The sequence below is a fragment of the Anser anser genome (assembly GCF_964211835.1).
Source record: "Anser anser genome assembly, chromosome: 25".
NCBI classification, from domain to species: domain Eukaryota; kingdom Metazoa; phylum Chordata; class Aves; order Anseriformes; family Anatidae; genus Anser; species Anser anser.
Window position 1 is genome coordinate 6577325 of NC_139746.1, and position 20679 is coordinate 6598003.

Here is a 20679-nt window from a genome sequence, read left to right on the forward strand (position 1 = left end):
GCATATATCAGTGGCGATTTGAGAGCTAGTGATACAAACAGACAAAACAGAGATTGAAAGGAGAAACAGAGGGATAGAGATAAGAAGATCTCCCTGCAGGTCATTTAGGGTAACCAGCCATGAGTGCAGTGCATCCAGGTCTCCAGTGCTCTGCTGGCCCAGCCAGATGAATGGAAAACATTGCAGCTTTGGAAAAATAGTGTTTCTTCTAATTCTTTGGCCACAGTTTTGATGTTTTAGGACTGCTTTTTTTTTTTTTTTTTTTTTTTCCTTTTTTTCTTTTCCCCATTTGTGCTAGAAAAGGTGAACTTTTCAAATACCTATTCTGAATTAAAATATCGTTTTCATTGTTATGTTTCTGTTTTGTTGGCACTATTCATAATGACTTCTACCCTTCGGTGGAAGCAAAAGCTTATCATACCATACAATTGGAAAGATCACAGAAAACTTCAGAGCTTTTGAAGAAAGGTGAGGAAAATCCATTCCCTGCTCTAGGCAGAGAGAGTGGCTGATTTCCAGAAAGGTAAATGGGCAGGATAAGGCCGCTTCATGTTCACTGATGGCCGGTTGTATGGACTGTGAAGATAATGGACTACCAGCACAAGAGACGGTGCCAATAATCTAATCCAATACAATCTATTTCAAGTGGTGGAGACCTGATACTCTATGACAATGTGAGGAAGACCTAACTGTCAGGCAAACTTTGAGATGATCATGTTCAGGATCTAAAACTGTTATGACAAGTGTCAACACAGGAAGGGTGAAACAAAGGCATGAATGTCATACAAGGACCGATAAATCTCAGGAAGGCTGGAAACCAAGGCAAATGGATGGAATAAGATGGTGCTTTGTGTTAGCAAGAAGCAGAGGATAGAGAAATTAAATGTTATGGGTCAGCAAAAGAGTGGTTTTGTGCAAATCACTGCTAAAGATAGACAGCCTTGCTAGCCCGCTCTTTGCTCTTAGCTCCAGTCTAATAGTGAATTATCTCTGTACAGTTATCAGACACGTAAACAATAATGGGAATTATGGGAGACTTTAACTTCCCAGCAAAAGATTGAAAGATAATTACCACTTATGTTCATCCAGGTATACTATGTGATGGCTTTCTTCCCAAAAGTGAAAAAATACAAGACCGTTTTAGACTTGGCTCCTGTATGGGTTTAAATGTAGTAAAATTTGAATAAAGTGTGATCATGAGCTGACTTTTCTCATTTTACATTTCAAGACAGACAAAACCAGGTTTAGAATGAAGGTTCTGAGGCTTAGAAATGCAAACCTTGAAATCTAAGGAAATGAATAATTGAGTCTGACTAAGCAGCTCTGGGACTTGAGTGCAGAGAAGGCATAGTTAAAATTCAAAATTCAAAGAGGAAAAAAGCGATGAGAAAAGGCATGTTTCAGAGGTGAAAAACTGCAGAAATAAAGTAAGAATGACCAAAAACCTCCTTCACATAGGAAATTAAACAATAATAGTAAGTGGTACTTAAGCCACAGAAACCAGGGGGAAGAAAGAGAACAAATTAGGACAGTTGCACACTCGAGGCAAAAATAGGTCAAAAGTTACTGATGTCTGAAATGCTGCAAATCTGATTTCCTGCATCTAACAGCAACAACAATGTGATGTTAAGGGCAGTGACAGGACTCCCATTGAAAAGGAGGGTAGGGCACTAGGCGCAACATCATCTGGGGTGAAACAAAAATCTATAGTGATTCAAGTGAAAAATGAAAAGCTGCTATCTACCTAGCCTGTTAACAGCATTGGCACGCAGAACAACAAGTCAAGTAGGAAAAATGCATAACAATTGTGCAAATCGGGGATAGTCCCCAGAATGGGAGAGTAACAAATATACTTCTGTCCAGAAGAGGGTAAAGAGTCATCCAGACAAGTGTGGGCCTGTTAGTTTGACATCAACACCGTGCAAAGTTTTGTAGCAAGAACAGATAAGACCAGGGAAGGAGGGGGTAATGTGTAATTGACAAGATAATTTATCAGAGCTAAATTGTTTCCAGACAATTTAGTAGCTTTCCTTTGTAGGACCAGTTCTTCCCTACACAGGGGATGAACTCCATCTATTTCACTTTCTGTGAGCTTCTGATACATTATCTACGGATTTGGGCTTTGGGGCTGCAAGTGAATAAAGGGAATTTGCAATTGTTCACACTGAAGAGGGAATTACCAGCAAAGGCGTGGTTACCTATTGTAATTCTCAGAGACAGTTCTGAAACTGCAGCTGCTAAGGAGGCAAAGACTCATGGAGAAATGCAGGCTGGAAGGGACCTCTGAAAACCCAACCTCCTATTCAGGGCAGAGCTGACTTCAAAGTTAGATATGTTCGGTATGGACATGGTGGCTGAAGATTAAAAATTACACAGGAGCTTTGAGATTTGCAGGTGACATAAGGTTGGGAAGTACTACCAAGCCTGACAGAAGGCTATCGCTTGTGATTGAAATGGTTCAGGTGAAGTGACAGGTGATAATACAAAGCAGAGCCATTCTCAGAGATTCTCAAAAAAGGGTGATTTTTTGTCATGTTTGCTATATGGTAGTCAGGAGTTTAAAACAAACAAACAAAAATGACAACAAAACCTCACGTTCATGCACTGTTAGCACAAGGAGGACTGAAAAAGTTAAGTGGTTATATAGTGTGTATGGCTATTCATTTTTTTTCCCCTCCAGTATGAATACACTGGACAAGGCAGCCCTGACACTCATTTGAGACATGAGGCACAGTTCTGCCACTTGTATTCACATTGAACTTAGGAGGAAGAGTTCACAAGACAGAAGGAACAAGTTGCCTATTGCCTGGAAGGGAATGAAAGGACATCATTCTGCCCAGCCAGATGCCAGTTGAGAGAAGAATATGTTGTCTCTACGTAAATGAATTTCTTAAGTAAATATCAAGGAGAAATAGGAAATGTGTAAGTTGGGAGACACATCTGAAATGATGACTGCAGTTGGCTTATGAGCAAGTTTGGACGGGAAATTGGTAGAAACTTCCCATTTTAAGAATAAAGTGCACCATAGATATGAAGTCAGCATTCACCTAAACAGTAATGGCCAACTCAAATCCCCCACAAGAAAGCAGTGGACAAACCAGAACACTAACAAACATGTTGGGGTCTAGAGTCAAATAGATATACCTAACTTTACTATGCCTAAACATCTGAGGGATTGCTTTTAGAGGCTGAGGGCTTGTACCCCATTTCCAATCACTTTCTCTGTGCCCCCTTCCCCAGAGAAGGAAGCTGCTTGGCTTCCCTGCCCTCTGATTCAGCTGCCCGCTGAGGCTGCCCGCTCCTCAGCAGCTCTAAGCAGCAGCACCTTCACGTCTTCTCCTGCACCAGCAGCACATCAGCGTCTCTTGTTCCAGCAGCAGGACATCGGTGTCTCCCATTGCACCATGCAGACCTCCACGCCTCGAATGCCACCAGCAGTACTCAATGCGAGCTGGACGCTCAGGGCACTTATGGCCACCCACCTTTGTGAGGTCAAAGGCTGACAGTGACTCTCTGCTGACCTCACACGGCTCTCGGGCGCCCCGATGGCAGAGGTTACGGCGCTAAGCTGACTGCCAGGAGAAAAGGCTGACATGAAATGGCTGCTCCACAATGCCAGGAGCAAGGTCTGCTGGAATGGGGGTTCGGAGGGGAGCTCGGCCTTGGGCCTGGGAACTGTGCCTGGGAGCCAGGGACGTCCTTGGTGTGCAGCTGGACACCTGGGCCTGAGAAAGCAAGGTTTCTTTAGAGAGAATTGGAAGCATCGTCACCTAGTGGCTGTGTCAGGGGGACGAGAGAAATGCACAGCATCTCTTGGTTCCCTGAAGTGCACATGTCCTACGCCCTTGGATGTCTCCATGATAGAAAAAGGGACTGATTTTTACCCAAAACAGAGCTCCTTTCTCTCGGGAGCTTCTCATGCTGCGTGTCCTCCTCTCTTTCTTGTATTTGGCTATGACTTTAGGCTTGTTCTTGCTACTCCTTAAGCAGACTGAAGCTTCCCCGGAACATCACATTAACTGCTTTTCACTACCTCTAAGTGCCTTTCCTCCGCTTCTCATCTAATTAATTAGTGCTATCCTCTTCACGCCTGCTACAGAGGTATCTTTCCTACCTGGTACAAGCTAGAAGAGCTTAGCAGCATCCATACGTCTCTTTCCTTTAGTCCTCACAGTAGACTTGCTCGAGGTAATTTGTGTTGAGCAGTAATCAAGAGAAAGTGTCACCAAGCCAAGGCTGCATTTGCTTGTGTCTTATGGAATCCCTGCAGCTGTGTCCGCTCCCAGCTTCCTGTGTGCCCCAAGCATCCTCGCTTGCAGGGCAGTAGAAGATGCAGAAAAGTCCTGGCCTTAGTGGAAGCACTGCCCTGCAAGAGCTAAGACATCCCTCTTAGCAGCTCACTGTAGCCCCGAAATCCCAAAAAACGGCACGTGCCAGCTACTGGGAAGGAAATGAACTCTGTCATTGTGATATACCCGCTCAAGGCCCTGCACTTTGGCCCAGGTGTCTGTGAGACGGTTTTGGAAATGAATCCTGTTGTGTGACTCCGTTCTTTCTGGGTGTTACGTGCCCATAAAGCTTGCTTTTCAAGGCCTAGGAGGGTCTGCCGGGCACTGGCCTGGGTTCCCAGCCTGACCCACCTGCTGGGAATCAGGGAGGCTCGGTCGGTGTCTTGTGTTGGGTTTACGAGGACAGGTTCTGGTAGCGGGGGGCTGCAGGGGTGTCCTCTGTGAGGAGAATGCAGCAGCTGCCCCATGTTAGTTAAGGGCCGGTTCCAGGAGGCTCCAGAGGGACCCGCTGCTGCCCAGAACTGAGACAAAACGGATGATGTTTGCGCCTGTGTGAGAGCCCATCTAAGAAAGGGAAAGAAACCTGCTGCACAGCAGCGTCTGGGTCAGGGAGGAGTGAGAAACCTCTCTGCAGCCCCCAAGGTGAGTGCAGCAGGAGGCAGGAGGTGCTCCAGGCTCACAGCAGCAGTTCCCCTGCGGCCTGGGGAGAGGCCCCTGGTGGAGCAGGCTGTCCCCCTGCAGCCCACGGGTCCCACACGGAGCAGATCTCCACGCTGCAGCCCGTGGAGGAGCCCCCGGTGGAGCAGGTGGATGTGGCCTGGAGGAGGCCGCGGCCTGTGGAGAGCCCCTGCAGGAGCAGGCCCGGGCTGGACTGGAACAGGCTCTGCTGAGCCTCTTTTGCCCGTGACGATCATTGTGGAGTGATCTCCCTGTCCTTCTCTCAGCCCTTGAGCCCTTTCCATCCTATTTTCTCCCCTTTCCGTTTGAGGAGGGGCAGGGAGAGAGCGGTTGAGGTGGAGCTCAGCTGCCCAGCTGAGGAAAACCACCACGTCTCTCCCTTGCCGCTGCTGCAGCACGGTGGGAGCAGCCAACACCTGCTGTTCTTCGACCCTCAGCAACCCCACAGCATCTTCCTGGAAGGGATCCCTTTCCTTCACGCCTGACAGGCGCCGCCTCCAGAGGCTTGTGCCCCGTTTCCGATCGCTTTCTCAGTGCCCCCTTCCCCAGAGAAGGATCCCAGCTGCTTGGCTTCCCTGCCCTCCGATTCCAGGCTCCCGGAGCTGTTATCCCAGCATCGCAGCAGCCAGGTGACAATGTGCTCGCCTGCATGACAGCTGACATCTTGTCCCATGTCTCGCAGCTCGCCCAGGGATGGGGATCACCTGCTTACTGCTGCTTTTCTCTCTTTTCTATTTTATAACAGCCTCCTCTTCCCTGGGATGGCCCTACATTGGGGTCGCCTGCCTCGCCTTCCTCTTGCTCCTTCCCCTTCTTCGGAGGACTTTCTTCCCTGCCTAAACGAGATGACTTCTGCATCCATTCCTTCATCTTGTGTGTGTATTGGCGACTGATACGGCAACGGGGTAGTCCCCGGAGCCAGCTGTAGGGCCTGTCACAGGGTTGGAGTGGCTGCAGGTAAAATCACGGGGCTTGGAGGGGCTGCAGGTAAAATCACAGGGGTTGCAGGGGCTGCAGGTAAAATCACAGGGGTTGCAGGGGCTGCAGGGTGCGTCGCAGGTTTGCATCAGATCAAGATGCATTTCCCTAGAACCACACATTTCCTCCTGAAGGTGCTGAATAGTATTGAATGGTCTTCAAAATGCATAGAGCAGACCCAGCAAACGTACAGCTGGTGCTCGGAAGTAGTTAACTTTTATTTTGTTGTTGTTAATTTTGTATCATGACAACAGATGGAAATATGTATCTTGAGTTGAGGGCAAAGGTGACCTTGGATCTGAAGCACACAGGCGTTCACTAATGTCCCCCCATCCTGAGTGAATCCAGAACGACTCGGAAGGAAAAATGAAGTACAAAGCAGTGCGTTGTGATAAAGAGAGTTTAATAGGGTAGAAAAGGAAGAGAACCTAAAAAAATGCCATCCTGTACAACACAGTCAATAAAGTAAATTTAATAAATAAAATTAATAAATATAATAAATAAAATAAATAAATAAAATTAATAAAATAATAAATAAAAATGAAACCAATTTGTCCTATTCTAATGAATTCCTATCCCCATGGTGACTTCCCATCCCACTGATCAATTCCTATCCCAACAACCTCCCGTGTCTGATCCCAAGGCTGAATTCCCAACTCCCATCACCCTCCCATCCACCCAGCCGTCCACCCATTTTCTCCCGTCCGTGCTGGCCATGCCCACATCCATGCACGGACTGAGCATGGGCAGCGGGAGCGGGCTGCATGAAATCCCCTCGGCATCCCAGTGCCAGAACAGCTGCAGGCAGAGGCCTTGCTGAGTGAACACCTACACTAGAGGAATTTAATAAGGAAGGCACTAAATAAGAGAAATGACCCGAAAGAAGAAAGAAGTTTGGGATCTCAGCCATTTGGTGTCCCAACAAGCAGTTCCCACGCCCAACCTTTCCCACCCCAGCTATTGCCAACATCCCAACAGCTTCCCATTGCAACGTTCATTCGTGACGCGCGCATTTCCCATTGCCCCAGTTGCCCATCCCTGACAGTGGCAAACACTGCCTAGCTCCAGCACTGGAGAAGGGAGAGGGCAAGCGAGAGGGGCAAGGGCTGAGGAGCGTGGCTGAAGCTGGAGCAGGCGCCTGCAGAGGTCTCTGTGCCTGCATGCTGAGCGGGCCCGGGTGCTGCGGGGGCCGTCGAGGAGCGCAGGGTCACGGGTAGCCGTAATACTTGGCTATGGCGTGGTCCTTCTGCCGCTGCACGAAGAATTGCACGGGGCCGATCTTCATCTGGTGGGCCGCCCGCTGCCGCTCCTCCTGGGCCAGCTTCTTCAGGCGCTCCCGCTCGGGACGCTGCTGCGGCGTGATGGGCACCGACGCCTCCTGCTCCTCCAGCGGCGTGGGCGCCGCGTCGCCGCCCACCCAGGGCCCCACGCAGGGCACGTAGTCCACGCGGGGCTGCGCCGGACGCTGCAGCGTGCGCGGCTGCGTGGGCAGAGGCTCCCGCTGCGCTTGGCCCCCCGCGGCTGGCAGGCACGGCGCTCTGGGCGCCTGCTGCACGGGAGCTCTCCACGCTCGCGCCGTGCTGCCTGGTGGTGCCGGCACCGCCTGGGCCTTGTCGCCAGCTGGGGGCCGGGGGGCAGCGGGCACAGCGCTGGAGCCTGGCACCGTCGGCGGGGCCCTGGGCATGCTGCTGGGGCCGCTGGAGGTGGGCTGCGGCTGCACACAGGGCGGCTGGCGCACTGGCCCCAGCGCCTTCGCCCTGGCCCCCAGCGGCTGCAAAGTCTCGCTGGGGGTCTTTGTCCCCGGGTGCTGGCGCTGCAGCGTCGTGTCCCCGATGGCTTGGGGACGGAGCCTGTCCTGGGCCCGCACGGCACGGGCACGGGCACGGGGCTTAATGGGGGGGGGCTCCAGCAGCAGCAGCGCTCTCCGGGGAGGCGGTGCCGCTGCTCCTTGCCCCCCAGCAGCCCCCGGGCTTCGGGCCCTCTTGCTGGGCGCCCTGGTGCTGTCGCTCGCCGGCTGCTGCCTGCCGCCGCCCGCTTGGCCGCTGCTGCCAGCCACCGCGCTGTGGCCACCCGTCTTCCCCTGGCACAGCGTCTTGGGGCCTTGGCCACCCTGGCCCAGCAGCGTCGTCTTCTCCTTGCCGGGGGTTTTCTCCGTCGCCGGCCTCCTGTGCTGGGAGCTCTGCGCTGTGCTGGGGGTGCTGGTGGGCGCGGGGCGCTTGGCCCCCCACTTGGTGCCGGTGGGCGCAGGGGCAGGCGGGGGGCTCTTGAGGGGACTCAGAGGGGGATTGGGCAGGGGCCTCCTAAGGGCACTAATAAATTCAGGGCCGGGGGGGCTCTTGAGGGGACCCAGAGGGGGATTGGGCAGGGGTCTCCTAAGGGCACTAATAAATTCAGGGTCGGGGGGGCTCTTGAGGGGACTCAGGCGAGGCTTGGGCAGGGGTCTCCTAAGGGAATTAAGGAATTCAGGGTCGGGGGGTCTCTTGAGGGGACGCGAGGGAGGGTTGGGCAGGGGTCTGCTAAGGGCAGTGAGGAATTCAGGGTGGGGGGGCCTTTTGGGGAGAGTGAAGGGAGGGTTGGGCAGGGGTCTCCTGAGGGCACTGAGCTGGGGACTGGCTGCAGGCTTGAGGGGGGAGCTCGCTGCCGGCACAGCAGGGGGCTGCACCGCCCGCCCACCCTGCACCTTCTCGGGGTGCACCCCAGGGGTTGAGGGTACCTCACCCAGCGCTCTGGTGGCTGCCAGTCCCTGTGTGCTCGGCTCCTCCATGTCCTCGCAGAGGTCGGGCAGCTCAGACAGGAAGCGGCTGAGCACAGGACTGCTGGGGACACCGGGGAAGGCGTCCTGGGGCTCCACGGCATCGAGCCAGCTGAGCAGCTCCTCCAAGCCGGAGATGTCCAGGTCGGCCGGGAGCTGGTCCTGCAGGTGCTGCAGCTGCTGGCTGTCCCCTGCCAGGTGGGGAAAGGCCTCGGCGAAGGCATCGGGGCCCAGCTCAAGCAGCTCCAGGGGCTCCTCAGGCACCTCTGCAACTGTCGCCGCTGAGGAAAAAGCAAGCAAATCCCCCAGGATGGGCGATGCCAGCTTTCCCATGGCTCCTGGGTGTGGGGCGCCCAGCGGCTGGCTGCGCCAGCCCCAAACTCACCGTCGGGCGTCACCGTCTGGGTGCTGGCGGTCGTTGGAGCCTGGGCAGGCTCGGGGGGAGTGGGGCCGGGCAGCGGGGGCCCCTGGTCCTCGCTGAGCCCCACGGCGTGGTCGCAGGGCTCCGGCAGCTGCCCCCGGTTGCTGGTCACGGTGCGGGGCGCGGGGAGCCCCGGGACGAGGAGTGGTGGGGGGCCGGGGTGGGCAGGGGCCTGCAGCAGGCAGGTGCCTGCGGGGTGCAGGAGCTCCCCATGGAGCACGGCCCCGGGCCCCAGCCAGAGGGGATCCTGGGGCAGCACCGTCCCCGTCCCCACGGGCTGTCCCCACTGGTAGACGGGGGCCCAGGGAGGAGCGGTGTGGGGGAGCTGCCCCACAGCAGGGAGCTGCCCCACGGCGGGGAGCTGCCCAAGCTGCAGGTGGTGCCCCTCGGGTGGGAGGTGCCCCCCAGGTGCCAGCTGCACCCCGGCGGGGAGCTGCAGCACCTGCCCCTGGACCCCCGGCACCACGTGCCAGACGGTGGCCTGGGGCAGCGCGTAGGGGAGGGTGGGTACCTGGGGGGGCTGCAAGGGCAGCGCCATCGCTCCGGGGAGGGAGGGCAGCAGCCAGGCAGCCACCGTTGGCGGCACGGCTGGGACGACGAAGGGGGAGTTTTGCGTCTGCGGAAGCCGCGGAAGCCATCTGGGGAAACCCTCTGTGGGAAAAAGGGCGCTGGGGTGAGATCTGGGGCGCTGGGCTCACCAGCAGGGCCGCAGCCCCGGGAGGAGCGGGAGCCGGCTGCTGTACCTGCCATGGTGGCTGGAGAGTGGGGCGGTCGGTTGGGGAACGCGGGCAACGGCCGTTCCGTCCCAACGGCTGACCAGCCCCTCGCCGCCATCTTGGTGAGGACTGCAGCTTTTGGACCCAAGCAGGCTTCCCATCGCAAGACTTTTCCATCCCCATCAGGCTTTCCCTCCCACGCATCATTTGCCATGCCCAGGACGGTTTCACACCAACACTTCCCCGTCCCAAGCATTTCCCGTCCCAGTACCAGCTTTTCATCCTAACGGTCATTTCCCATCCTTACAATTTCACATGATAACAGATTCCCATAGAGATATTTCCCATCGACACGAAGCGTTTCTTAATCCAAAGAGATCTCATCCCAAAGAATTCCCATCTCTCTGATTACTTTTCCAAGTACTTCCTTCCCCAGTGAATGTTACCCACCCCATTAAAGACTTCCCATCACAATACTTCCCCATCCCCGGAGTGATTTCCCATCCCAACGCTTTTGCTTCCCAAGGATTTCAAACCCAGGGAAGATTTCCCATCTCTTTGAGTTCCTAGCCCAATGGCTTTCCACCGCTGTGCTGGGGGTGCTGGTGGGCGCGGGGCGCTTGGCCCCCCACTTGGTGCCGGTGGGCGCAGGGGCAGGCGGGGGGCTCTTGAGGGGACTCAGAGGGGGATTGGGCAGGGGCCTCCTAAGGGCACTAATAAATTCAGGGCCGGGGGGGCTCTTGAGGGGACCCAGAGGGGGATTGGGCAGCGCTCTGGTGGCTGCCAGTCTACCTCACCCAGCGCTCTGGTGGCTGCCAGTCCCTGTGTGCTCGGCTCCTCCATGTCCTCGCAGAGGTCGGGCAGCTCAGACAGGAAGCGGCTGAGCACAGGACTGCTGGGGACACCGGGGAAGGCGTCCTGGGGCTCCACGGCATCGAGCCAGCTGAGCAGCTCCTCCAAGCCGGAGATGTCCAGGTCGGCCGGGAGCTGGTCCTGCAGGTGCTGCAGCTGCTGGCTGTCCCCTGCCAGCTGGGGAAAGGCCTCGGCGAAGGCATCGGGGCCCAGCTCAAGCAGCTCCAGGGGCTCCTCAGGCACCTCTGCAACTGTCGCCGCTGAGGAAAAAGCAAGCAAATCCCCCAGGATGGGCGATGCCAGCTTTCCCATGGCTCCTGGGTGTGGGGCGCCCAGCGGCCGGCTGTGCCAGCCCCAAACTCACCGTCGGGCGTCACCGTCTGGGTGCTGGCGGTCGTTGGAGCCTGGGCAGGCTCGGGGGGAGTGGGGCCGGGCAGCGGGGGCCCCTGGTCCTCGCTGAGCCCCACGGCGTGGTCGCAGGGCTCCGGCAGCTGCCCCCGGCTGCTGGTCAGGGTGCGGGGTGCGGGGAGCGCCTGCCCCCGCAGCGGAGGCCCCGGGACGAGGAGGGGTGGGGGGCCGGGGTGGGCAGGGGCCTGCAGCAGGCAGGTGCCTGCGGGGTGCAGGAGCTCCCCATGGAGCACGGCCCCGGGCCCCAGCCAGAGGGGATCCTGGGGCAGCACCGTCCCCGTCCCCACGGGCTGTCCCCACTGGTAGACGGGGGCCCAGGGAGGAGCGGTGTGGGGGAGCTGCCCCACAGCAGGGAGCTGCCCCACGGCGGGGAGCTGCCCAAGCTGCAGGTGGTGCCCCTCGGGTGGGAGGTGCCCCCCAGGTGCCAGCTGCACCCCGGCGGGGAGCTGCAGCACCTGCCCCTGGACCCCCGGCACCACGTGCCAGACGGTGGCCTGGGGCAGCGCGTAGGGGAGGGTGGGTACCTGGGGGGGCTGCAAGGGCAGCGCCATCGCTCCGGGGAGGGAGGGCAGCAGCCAGGCAGCCACCGTTGGCGGCACGGCTGGGACGACGAAGGGGGAGTTTTGCGTCTGCGGAAGCCGCGGAAGCCGTCTGGGGAAACCCTCTGTGGGAAAAAGGGCGCTGGGGTGAGATCTGGGGCGCTGGGCTCACCAGCAGGGCCGCAGCCCCGGGAGGAGCGGGAGCCGGCTGCTGTACCTGCCATGGTGGCTGGAGAGTGGGGCGGTCGGTTGGGGAACGCGGGCAACGGCCGTTCCGTCCCAACGGCTGACCAGCCCCTCGCCGCCATCTTGGTGAGGACTGCAGCTTTTGGACCCAAGCAGGCTTCCCATCGCAAGACTTTTCCATCCCCATCAGGCTTTCCCTCCCACGCATCATTTGCCATGCCCAGGACGGTTTCACACCGACACTTCCCCGTCCCAAGCATTTCCCGTCCCAGTACCAGCTTTTCATCCTAACGGTCATTTCCCATCCTTACAATTTCACATGATAACAGATTCCCATAGAGATATTTCCCATCGACACGAAGCGTTTCTTAATCCAAAGAGATCTCATCCCAAAGAATTCCCATCTCTCTGATTACTTTTCCAAGTACTTCCTTCCCCAGTGAATGTTACCCACCCCATTAAAGACTTCCCATCACAATACTTCCCCATCCCCGGAGTGATTTCCCATCCCAACGCTTTTGCTTCCCAAGGATTTCAAACCCAGGGAAGATTTCCCATCTCTTTGAGTTCCTAGCCCAATGGCTTTCCACCCCAAGGAAGTCTTCCCATCCCAGCAATGATTTCTCGGCCCACTCATCATTTCCCATCCCAATCATTTCCCATTTTCACCATCCAACAGACAGCTTAGCCAGCCCACAGCTAGAGAGAGATCACAACAGGGATTTGGACGATTCTGTTAGATGCAAGGTCACGCAGACTTGGTGTGCTACCGATTGCTCTTTATTACAGATCAACACAATTGGCCAGTACCAAGGGCGCTGGGATGAATCTGGTGAATATGCAGATACAAGGCTCTTACATTTCTTACCAGGAAATAAACAGATATGGGCATTTCTCTCTACCCACCTTAGTAAAAAGATAGGAAGGGTAGAGCACTAATTAAGAGGAGCATGCTCAGCCACCGGCACGGAGGCTGCCCGCTCCTCAGCACCTCTAAGCAGCAGCACCTTCACGTCTCCTCCTGCACCAGCAGCACATCAGCGCCTCTTGTTCCAGCAGCAGGACATCGGCGTCTCCCATTGCACCATGCAGACCTCCACGCCTCGAGTGCCACCAGCAGTACTCAATGCGAGCTGGACGCTCAGGGCACTTATGGCCACCCACCTTTGTGAGGTCAAAGGCTGACAGTGACTCTCTGCTGACCTCACACGGCTCTCGGGCGCCCCGATGGCAGAGGTTACGGCGCTAAGCTGACTGCCAGGAGAAAAGGCTGACATGAAATGGCTGCTCCACAATGCCAGGAGGAAGGTCTGCTGGAATGGGGGTTCGGAGGGGAGCTCGGCCTTGGGCCTGGGAACTGTGCCTGGGAGCCAGGGACGTCCTTGGTGTGCAGCTGGACACCTGGGCCTGAGAAAGCAAGGTTTCTTTAGAGAGAATTGGAAGCATCGTCACCTAGTGGCTGTGTCAGGGGGACGAGAGAAATGCACAGCATCTCTTGGTTCCCTGAAGTGCACGTGTCCTACGCCCTTGGATGTCTCCATGATAGAAAAAGGGACTGATTTTTACCCAAAACAGAGCTCCTTTCTCTCGGGAGCTTCTCATGCTGCGTGTCCTCCTCTCTTTCTTGTATTTGGCTATGACTTTAGGCTTGTTCTTGCTACTCCTTAAGCAGACTGAAGCTTCCCCGGAACATCACATTAACTGCTTTTCACTACCTCTAAGTGCCTTTCCTCCGCTTCTCATCTAATTAATTAGTGCTATCCTCTTCACGCCTGCTACAGAGGTATCTTTCCTACCTGGTACAAGCTAGAAGAGCTTAGCAGCATCCATACGTCTCTTTCCTTTAGTCCTCACAGTAGACTTGCTCGAGGTAATTTGTGTTGAGCAGTAATCAAGAGAAAGTGTCACCAAGCCAAGGCTGCATTTGCTTGTGTCTTATGGAATCCCTGCAGCTGTGTCCGCTCCCAGCTTCCTGTGTGCCCCAAGCATCCTCGCTTGCAGGGCAGTAGAAGATGCAGAAAAGTCCTGGCCTTAGTGGAAGCACTGCCCTGCAAGAGCTAAGACATCCCTCTTAGCAGCTCACTGTAGCCCCGAAATCCCAAAAAACGGCACGTGCCAGCTACTGGGAAGGAAATGAACTCTGTCATTGTGATATACCCGCTCAAGGCCCTGCACTTTGGCCCAGGTGTCTGTGAGACGGTTTTGGAAATGAATCCTGTTGTGTGACTCCGTTCTTTCTGGGTGTTACGTGCCCATAAAGCTTGCTTTTCAAGGCCCAGGAGGGTCTGCCGGGCACTGGCCTGGGTTCCCAGCCTGACCCACCTGCTGGGAATCAGGGAGGCTCGGTCGGTGTCTTGTGTTGGGTTTACGAGGACAGGTTCTGGTAGCGGGGGGCTGCAGGGGTGTCCTCTGTGAGGAGAATGCAGCAGCTGCCCCATGTTAGTTAAGGGCCGGTTCCAGGAGGCTCCAGAGGGACCCGCTGCTGCCCAGAACTGAGACAAAACGGATGATGTTTGCGCCTGTGTGAGAGCCCATCTAAGAAAGGGAAAGAAACCTGCTGCACAGCAGCGTCTGGGTCAGGGAGGAGTGAGAAACCTCTCTGCAGCCCCCAAGGTGAGTGCAGCAGGAGGCAGGAGGTGCTCCAGGCTCACAGCAGCAGTTCCCCTGCGGCCTGGGGAGAGGCCCCTGGTGGAGCAGGCTGTCCCCCTGCAGCCCACGGGTCCCACACGGAGCAGATCTCCACGCTGCAGCCCGTGGAGGAGCCCCCGGTGGAGCAGGTGGATGTGGCCTGGAGGAGGCCGCGGCCTGTGGAGAGCCCCCGCAGGAGCAGGCCCGGCATGGACTGGAACAGGCTCTGCTGAGCCTCTTTTGCCCGTGACGATCATTGTGGAGTGATCTCCCTGTCCTTCTCTCAGCCCTTGAGCCCTTTCCATCCTATTTTCTCCCCTTTCCGTTTGAGGAGGGGCAGGGAGAGAGCGGTTGAGGTGGAGCTCAGCTGCCCAGCTGAGGAAAACCACCACGTCTCTCCCTTGCCGCTGCTGCAGCACGGTGGGAGCAGCCAACACCTGCTGTTCTTCGACCCTCAGCAACCCCACAGCATCTTCCTGGAAGGGATCCCTTTCCTTCACGCCTGACAGGCGCCGCCTCCAGAGGCTTGTGCCCCGTTTCCGATCGCTTTCTCAGTGCCCCCTTCCCCAGAGAAGGATCCCAGCTGCTTGGCTTCCCTGCCCTCCGATTCCAGGCTCCCGGAGCTGTTATCCCAGCATCGCAGCAGCCAGGTGACAATGTGCTCGCCTGCATGACAGCTGAAATCTTGTCCCATGTCTCGCAGCTCGCCCAGGGATGGGGATCACCTGCTTACTGCTGCTTTTCTCTCTTTTCTATTTTATAACAGCCTCCTCTTCCCTGGGATGGCCCTACATTGGGGTCGCCTGCCTCGCCTTCCTCTTGCTCCTTCCCCTTCTTCGGAGGACTTTCTTCCCTGCCTAAACGAGATGACTTCTGCATCCATTCCTTCATCTTGTGTGTGTATTGGCGACTGATACGGCAACGGGGTAGTCCCCGGAGCCAGCTGTAGGGCCTGTCACAGGGTTGGAGTGGCTGCAGGTAAAATCACGGGGCTTGGAGGGGCTGCAGGTAAAATCACAGGGGTTGCAGGGGCTGCCGGGTGCGTCGCAGGTTTGCATCAGATCAAGATGCATTTCCCTAGAACCACACATTTCCTCCTGAAGGTGCTGAATAGTATTGAATGGTCTTCAAAATGCATAGAGCAGACCCAGCAAACGTACAGCTGGTGCTCGGAAGTAGTTAACTTTTATTTTGTTGTTGTTAATTTTGTATCATGACAACAGATGGAAATATGTATCTTGAGTTGAGGGCAAAGGTGACCTTGGATCTGAAGCACACAGGCGTTCACTAATGTCCCCCCATCCTGAGTGAATCCAGAACGACTCGGAAGGAAAAATGAAGTACAAAGGAGTGCGTTGTGATAAAGAGAGTTTAATAGGGTAGAAAAGGAAGAGAACCTAAAAAAATGCCATCCTGTACAACACAGTCAATAAAGTAAATTTAATAAATAAAATTAATAAATATAATAAATAAAATTAATAAATAAAATTAATAAAATAATAAATAAAAATGAAACCAATTTGTCCTATTCTAATGAATTCCTATCCCCATCGTGACTTCCCATCCCACTGATCAATTCCTATCCCAACAACCTCCCGTGTCTGATCCCAAGGCTGAATTCCCAACTCCCATCACCCTCCCATCCACCCAGCCGTCCACCCATTTTCTCCCGTCCGTGCTGGCCATGCCCACATCCATGCACGGACTGAGCATGGGCAGCGGGAGCGGGCTGCATGAAATCCCCTCGGCATCCCAGTGCCAGAACAGCTGCAGGCAGAGGCCTTGCTGAGTGAACACCTACACTAGAGGAATTTAATAAGGAAGGCACTAAATAAGAGAAATGACCCGAAAGAAGAAAGAAGTTTGGGATCTCAGCCATTTGGTGTCCCAACAAGCAGTTCCCACGCCCAACCTTTCCCACCCCAGCTATTGCCAACATCCCAACAGCTTCCCATTGCAACGTTCATTCATGACGCGCGCATTTCCCATTGCCCCAGTTGCCCATCCCTGACAGTGGCAAACACTGCCTAGCTCCAGCACTGGAGAAGGGAGAGGGCAAGCGAGAGGGGCAAGGGCTGAGGAGCGTGGCTGAAGCTGGAGCAGGCGCCTGCAGAGGTCTCTGTGCCTGCATGCTGAGCGGGCCTGGGTGCTGCGGGGGCCGTCGAGGAGCGCAGGGTCACGGGTAGCCGTAATACTTGGCTATGGCGTGGTCCTTCTGCCGCTGCACGAAGAATTGCACGGGGCCGATCTTCATCTGGTGGGCCGCCCGCTGCCGCTCCTCCTGGGCCAGCTTCTTCAGGCGCTCCCGCTCGGGACGCTGCTGCGGCGTGATGGGCACCGACGCCTCCTGCTCCTCCAGCGGCGTGGGCGCCGCGTCGCCGCCCGCCCAGGGCCCCACACAGGGCACGTAGTCCACGCGGGGCTGCGCCGGACGTTGCAGCGTGCGCGGCTGCGTGGGCAGAGGCTCCCGCTGCGCTTGGCCCCCCGCGGCTGGCAGGCACGGCGCTCTGGGCGCCTGCTGCAGGGGAGCTCTCCACGCTCGCGCCGTGCTGCCTGGTGGTGCCGGCACCGCCTGGGCCTTGTCGCCAGCTGGGGGCCGGGGGGCAGCGGGCACAGCGCTGGAGCCTGGCACCGTCGGCGGGGCCCTGGGCATGCTGCTGGGGCCGCTGGAGGTGGGCTGCGGCTGCACACAGGGCGGCTGGCGCACTGGCCCCAGCGCCTTCGCCCTGGCCCCCAGCGGCTGCAAAGTCTCGCTGGGGGTCTTTGTCCCCGGGTGCTGGCGCTGCAGCGTCTTGTCCCCGATGGCTTGGGGACGGAGCCTGTCCTGGGCCCGCACGGCACGGGCACGGGCACGGGGCTTAATGGGGGGGGGCTCCAGCAGCAGCAGCGCTCTCCGGGGAGGTGGTGCCGCTGCTCCTTGCCCCCCAGCAGCCCCCGGGCTTCGGGCCCTCTTGCTGGGCGCCCTGGTGCTGTCGCTCGCCGGCTGCTGCCTGCCGCCGCCCGCTTGGCCGCTGCTGCCAGCCACCGCGCTGTGGCCACCCGTCTTCCCCTGGCACAGCGTCTTGGGGCCTTGGCCACCCTGGCCCAGCAGCGTCGTCTTCTCCTTGCCGGGGGTTTTCTCCGTCGCCGGCCTCCTGTGCTGGGAGCTCTGCGCTGTGCTGGGGGTGCCGGTGGGCGCAGGGGCAGGCGGGGGGCTCTTGAGGGGACTCAGAGGGGGATTGGGCAGGGGCCTCCTAAGGGCACTAATAAATTCAGGGCCGGGGGGGCTCTTGAGGAGACCCAGAGGGGGATTGGGCAGGGGTCTCCTAAGGGCACTAATAAATTCAGGGTCGGGGGGGCTCTTGAGGGGACTCAGGCGAGGCTTGGGCAGGGGTCTCCTAAGGGAATTAAGGAATTCAGGGTCGGGGGGTCTCTTGAGGGGACGCGAGGGAGGGTTGGGCAGGGGTCTGCTAAGGGCAGTGAGGAATTCAGGGTGGGGGGGCCTTTTGGGGAGAGTGAAGGGAGGGTTGGGCAGGGGTCTCCTGAGGGCACTGAGCTGGGGACTGGCTGCAGGCTTGAGGGGGGAGCTCGCTGCTGGCACAGCAGGGGGCTGCACCGCCCGCCCACCCTGCACCTTCTCGGGGTGCACCCCAGGGGTTGAGGGTACCTCACCCAGCGCTCTGGTGGCTGCCAGTCCCTGTGTGCTCGGCTCCTCCATGTCCTCGCAGAGGTCGGGCAGCTCAGACAGGAAGCGGCTGAGCACAGGACTGCTGGGGACACCGGGGAAGGCGTCCTGGGGCTCCACGGCATCGAGCCAGCTGAGCAGCTCCTCCAAGCCGGAGATGTCCAGGTCGGCCGGGAGCTGGTCCTGCAGGTGCTGCAGCTGCTGGCTGTCCCCTGCCAGGTGGGGAAAGGCCTCGGCGAAGGCATCGGGGCCCAGCTCAAGCAGCTCCAGGGGCTCCTCAGGCACCTCTGCAACTGTCGCCGCTGAGGAAAAAGCAAGCAAATCCCCCAGGATGGGCGATGCCAGCTTTCCCATGGCTCCTGGGTGTGGGGCGCCCAGCAGCCGGCTGCGCCAGCCCCAAACTCACCGTCGGGCGTCACCGTCTGGGTGCTGGCGGTCGTTGGAGCCTGGGCAGGCTCGGGGGGAGTGGGGCCGGGCAGCGGGGGCCCCTGGTCCTCGCTGAGCCCCACGGCGTGGTCGCAGGGCTCCGGCAGCTGCCCCCGGCTGCTGGTCAGGGTGCGGGGCGCGGGGAGCGCCTGCCCCCGCAGCGGAGGCCCCGGGACGAGGAGTGGTGGGGGGCCGGGGTGGGCAGGGGCCTGCAGCAGGCAGGTGCCTGCGGGGTGCAGGAGCTCCCCATGGAGCACGGCCCCGGGCCCCAGCCAGAGGGGATCCTGGGGCAGCACCGTCCCCGTCCCCACGGGCTGTCCCCACTGGTAGACGGGGGCCCAGGGAGGAGCGGTGTGGGGGAGCTGCCCCACAGCAGGGAGCTGCCCCACGGCGGGGAGCTGCCCAAGCTGCAGGTGGTGCCCCTCGGGTGGGAGGTGCCCCCCAGGTGCCAGCTGCACCCCGGCGGGGAGCTGCAGCACCTGCCCCTGGACCCCCGGCACCACGTGCCAGACGGTGGCCTGGGGCAGCGCGTAGGGGAGGGTGGGTACCTGGGGGGGCTGCAAGGGCAGCGCCATCGCTCCGGGGAGGGAGGGCAGCAGCCAGGCAGCCACCGTTGGCGGCACGGCCGGGACGACGAAGGGGGAGTTTTGCGTCTGCGGAAGCCGCGGAAGCCGTCTGGGGAAACCCTCTGTGGGAAAAAGGGCGCTGGGGTGAGATCTGGGGCGCTGGGCTCGCCAGCAGGGCCGCAGCCCCGGGAGGAGCGGGAGCCGGCTGCTGTACCTGCCATGGTGGCTGGAGAGTGGGGCGGTCGGTTGGGGAACGTGGGCAACGGCCGTTCCGTCCCAACGGCTGACCAGCCCCTCGCCGCCATCTTTGTGAGGACTGCAGCTTTTGGACCCAAGCAGGCTTCCCGTCGCAAGACTTTTCCATCCCCATCAGGCTTTCCCTCCCACGCATCATTTGCCATGCCCAGGACGGTTTCACACCAACACTTCCCCGTCCCAAGCATTTCCCGTCCCAGTACCAGCTTTTCATCCTAACGGTCATTTCCCATCCTTACAATTTCACATGATAACAGATTCCCATACGAGATATTTCCCATCGACACGAAGCGTTTCTTAATCCAAAGAGATCTCATCCCAAAGAATTCCCATCTCTCTGATTACTTTTCCAAGTACTTCCTTCCCCAGTGAATGTTACCCGCCCCATTAAAGACTTCCCATCACAATACTTCCCCATCCCCGGAGTGATTTCCCATCCCGACGCTTTTGCTTCCCAAGGATTTCAAACCCAGGGAAGATTTCCCATCTCTTTGATTTCCTAGCCCAATGGCTTTCCACCCCAAGGAAGTCTTCCCATCCCAGCAATGATTTCTCGGCCCACTCATCATTTCCCATCCCAATCATTTCCCATTTTCACCATCCAACAGACAGCTTAGCCAGCCCACAGCTGTAGAGAGATCACAACAGGGATTTGGACGATTCTGTTAGATGCAAGGTCACGGAGACTTGGTGTGCTACCGATTGCTCTTTATTACAGATCAACACAGATCGCCAGTACCAAGGGCGCTGGGATGAATCTGCTGAATATGCAGATACAAGGCTCTTACATTTCTTACCAGGAAATAAACAGATATGGGCATTTCTCTCTACCCACCTTAGTAAAAAGATAGGAAGGGTAGAGCCGTAATTAAGAGCAGCATGCTCAGCCACCGGCACGGAGGCTGCCCGCTCCTCAGCACCTGTAAGCAGCAGCACCTTCAGGTCTCCTCCTGCACCAGCAGCACATCAGCGTCTCTTGTTCCAGCAGCAGGACATCGGCGTCTCCCATTGCACCATGCAGACCTCCACGCCTCGAGTGCCACCAGCAGTACTCAATGCGAGCTGGACGCTCAGGGCACTTATGGCCACCCACCTTTGTGAGGTCAAAGGCTGACAGTGACTCTCTGCTGACCTCACACGGCTCTCGGGCGCCCCGATGGCAGAGGTTACGGCGCTAAGCTGACTGCCAGGAGAAAAGGCTGGCATGAAATGGCTGCTCCACAATGCCAGGAGCAAGGTCTGCTGGAATGGGGGTTCGGAGGGGAGCTCGGCCTTGGGCCTGGGAACTGTGCCTGGGAGCCAGGGACGTCCTTGGTGTGCA

General features: G+C 57.7%; 1 protein-coding gene across 1 annotated transcript; it reads right to left on the reverse strand.

Moving 5' to 3' along the window:
• Nucleotides 1-2913: 2913 nt before the first annotated feature.
• On the reverse strand, nt 2914-18493 carry LOC310886313 (uncharacterized protein). The gene is made up of 2 exons (XM_083810723.1): nt 12811-18493; nt 2914-3309 (listed from the first exon to the last, which is right to left on the reverse strand). Exon 1 carries the CDS (start codon nt 18463-18465, stop codon nt 16624-16626), a length of 1842 nt encoding a protein of 613 aa, XP_083666849.1. The 5' UTR covers nt 18466-18493; the 3' UTR covers nt 2914-3309; nt 12811-16623.
• Between the last annotated feature and the right edge of the window lie 2186 nt (nt 18494-20679).

Coding starts and splice junctions, on each gene's coding strand:
- LOC310886313 (XM_083810723.1), bottom strand. CDS start 18,465: ATGGGAAAGCTGGCATCGCCCATCCTGGGGGATTTGCTTGCTTTTTCC.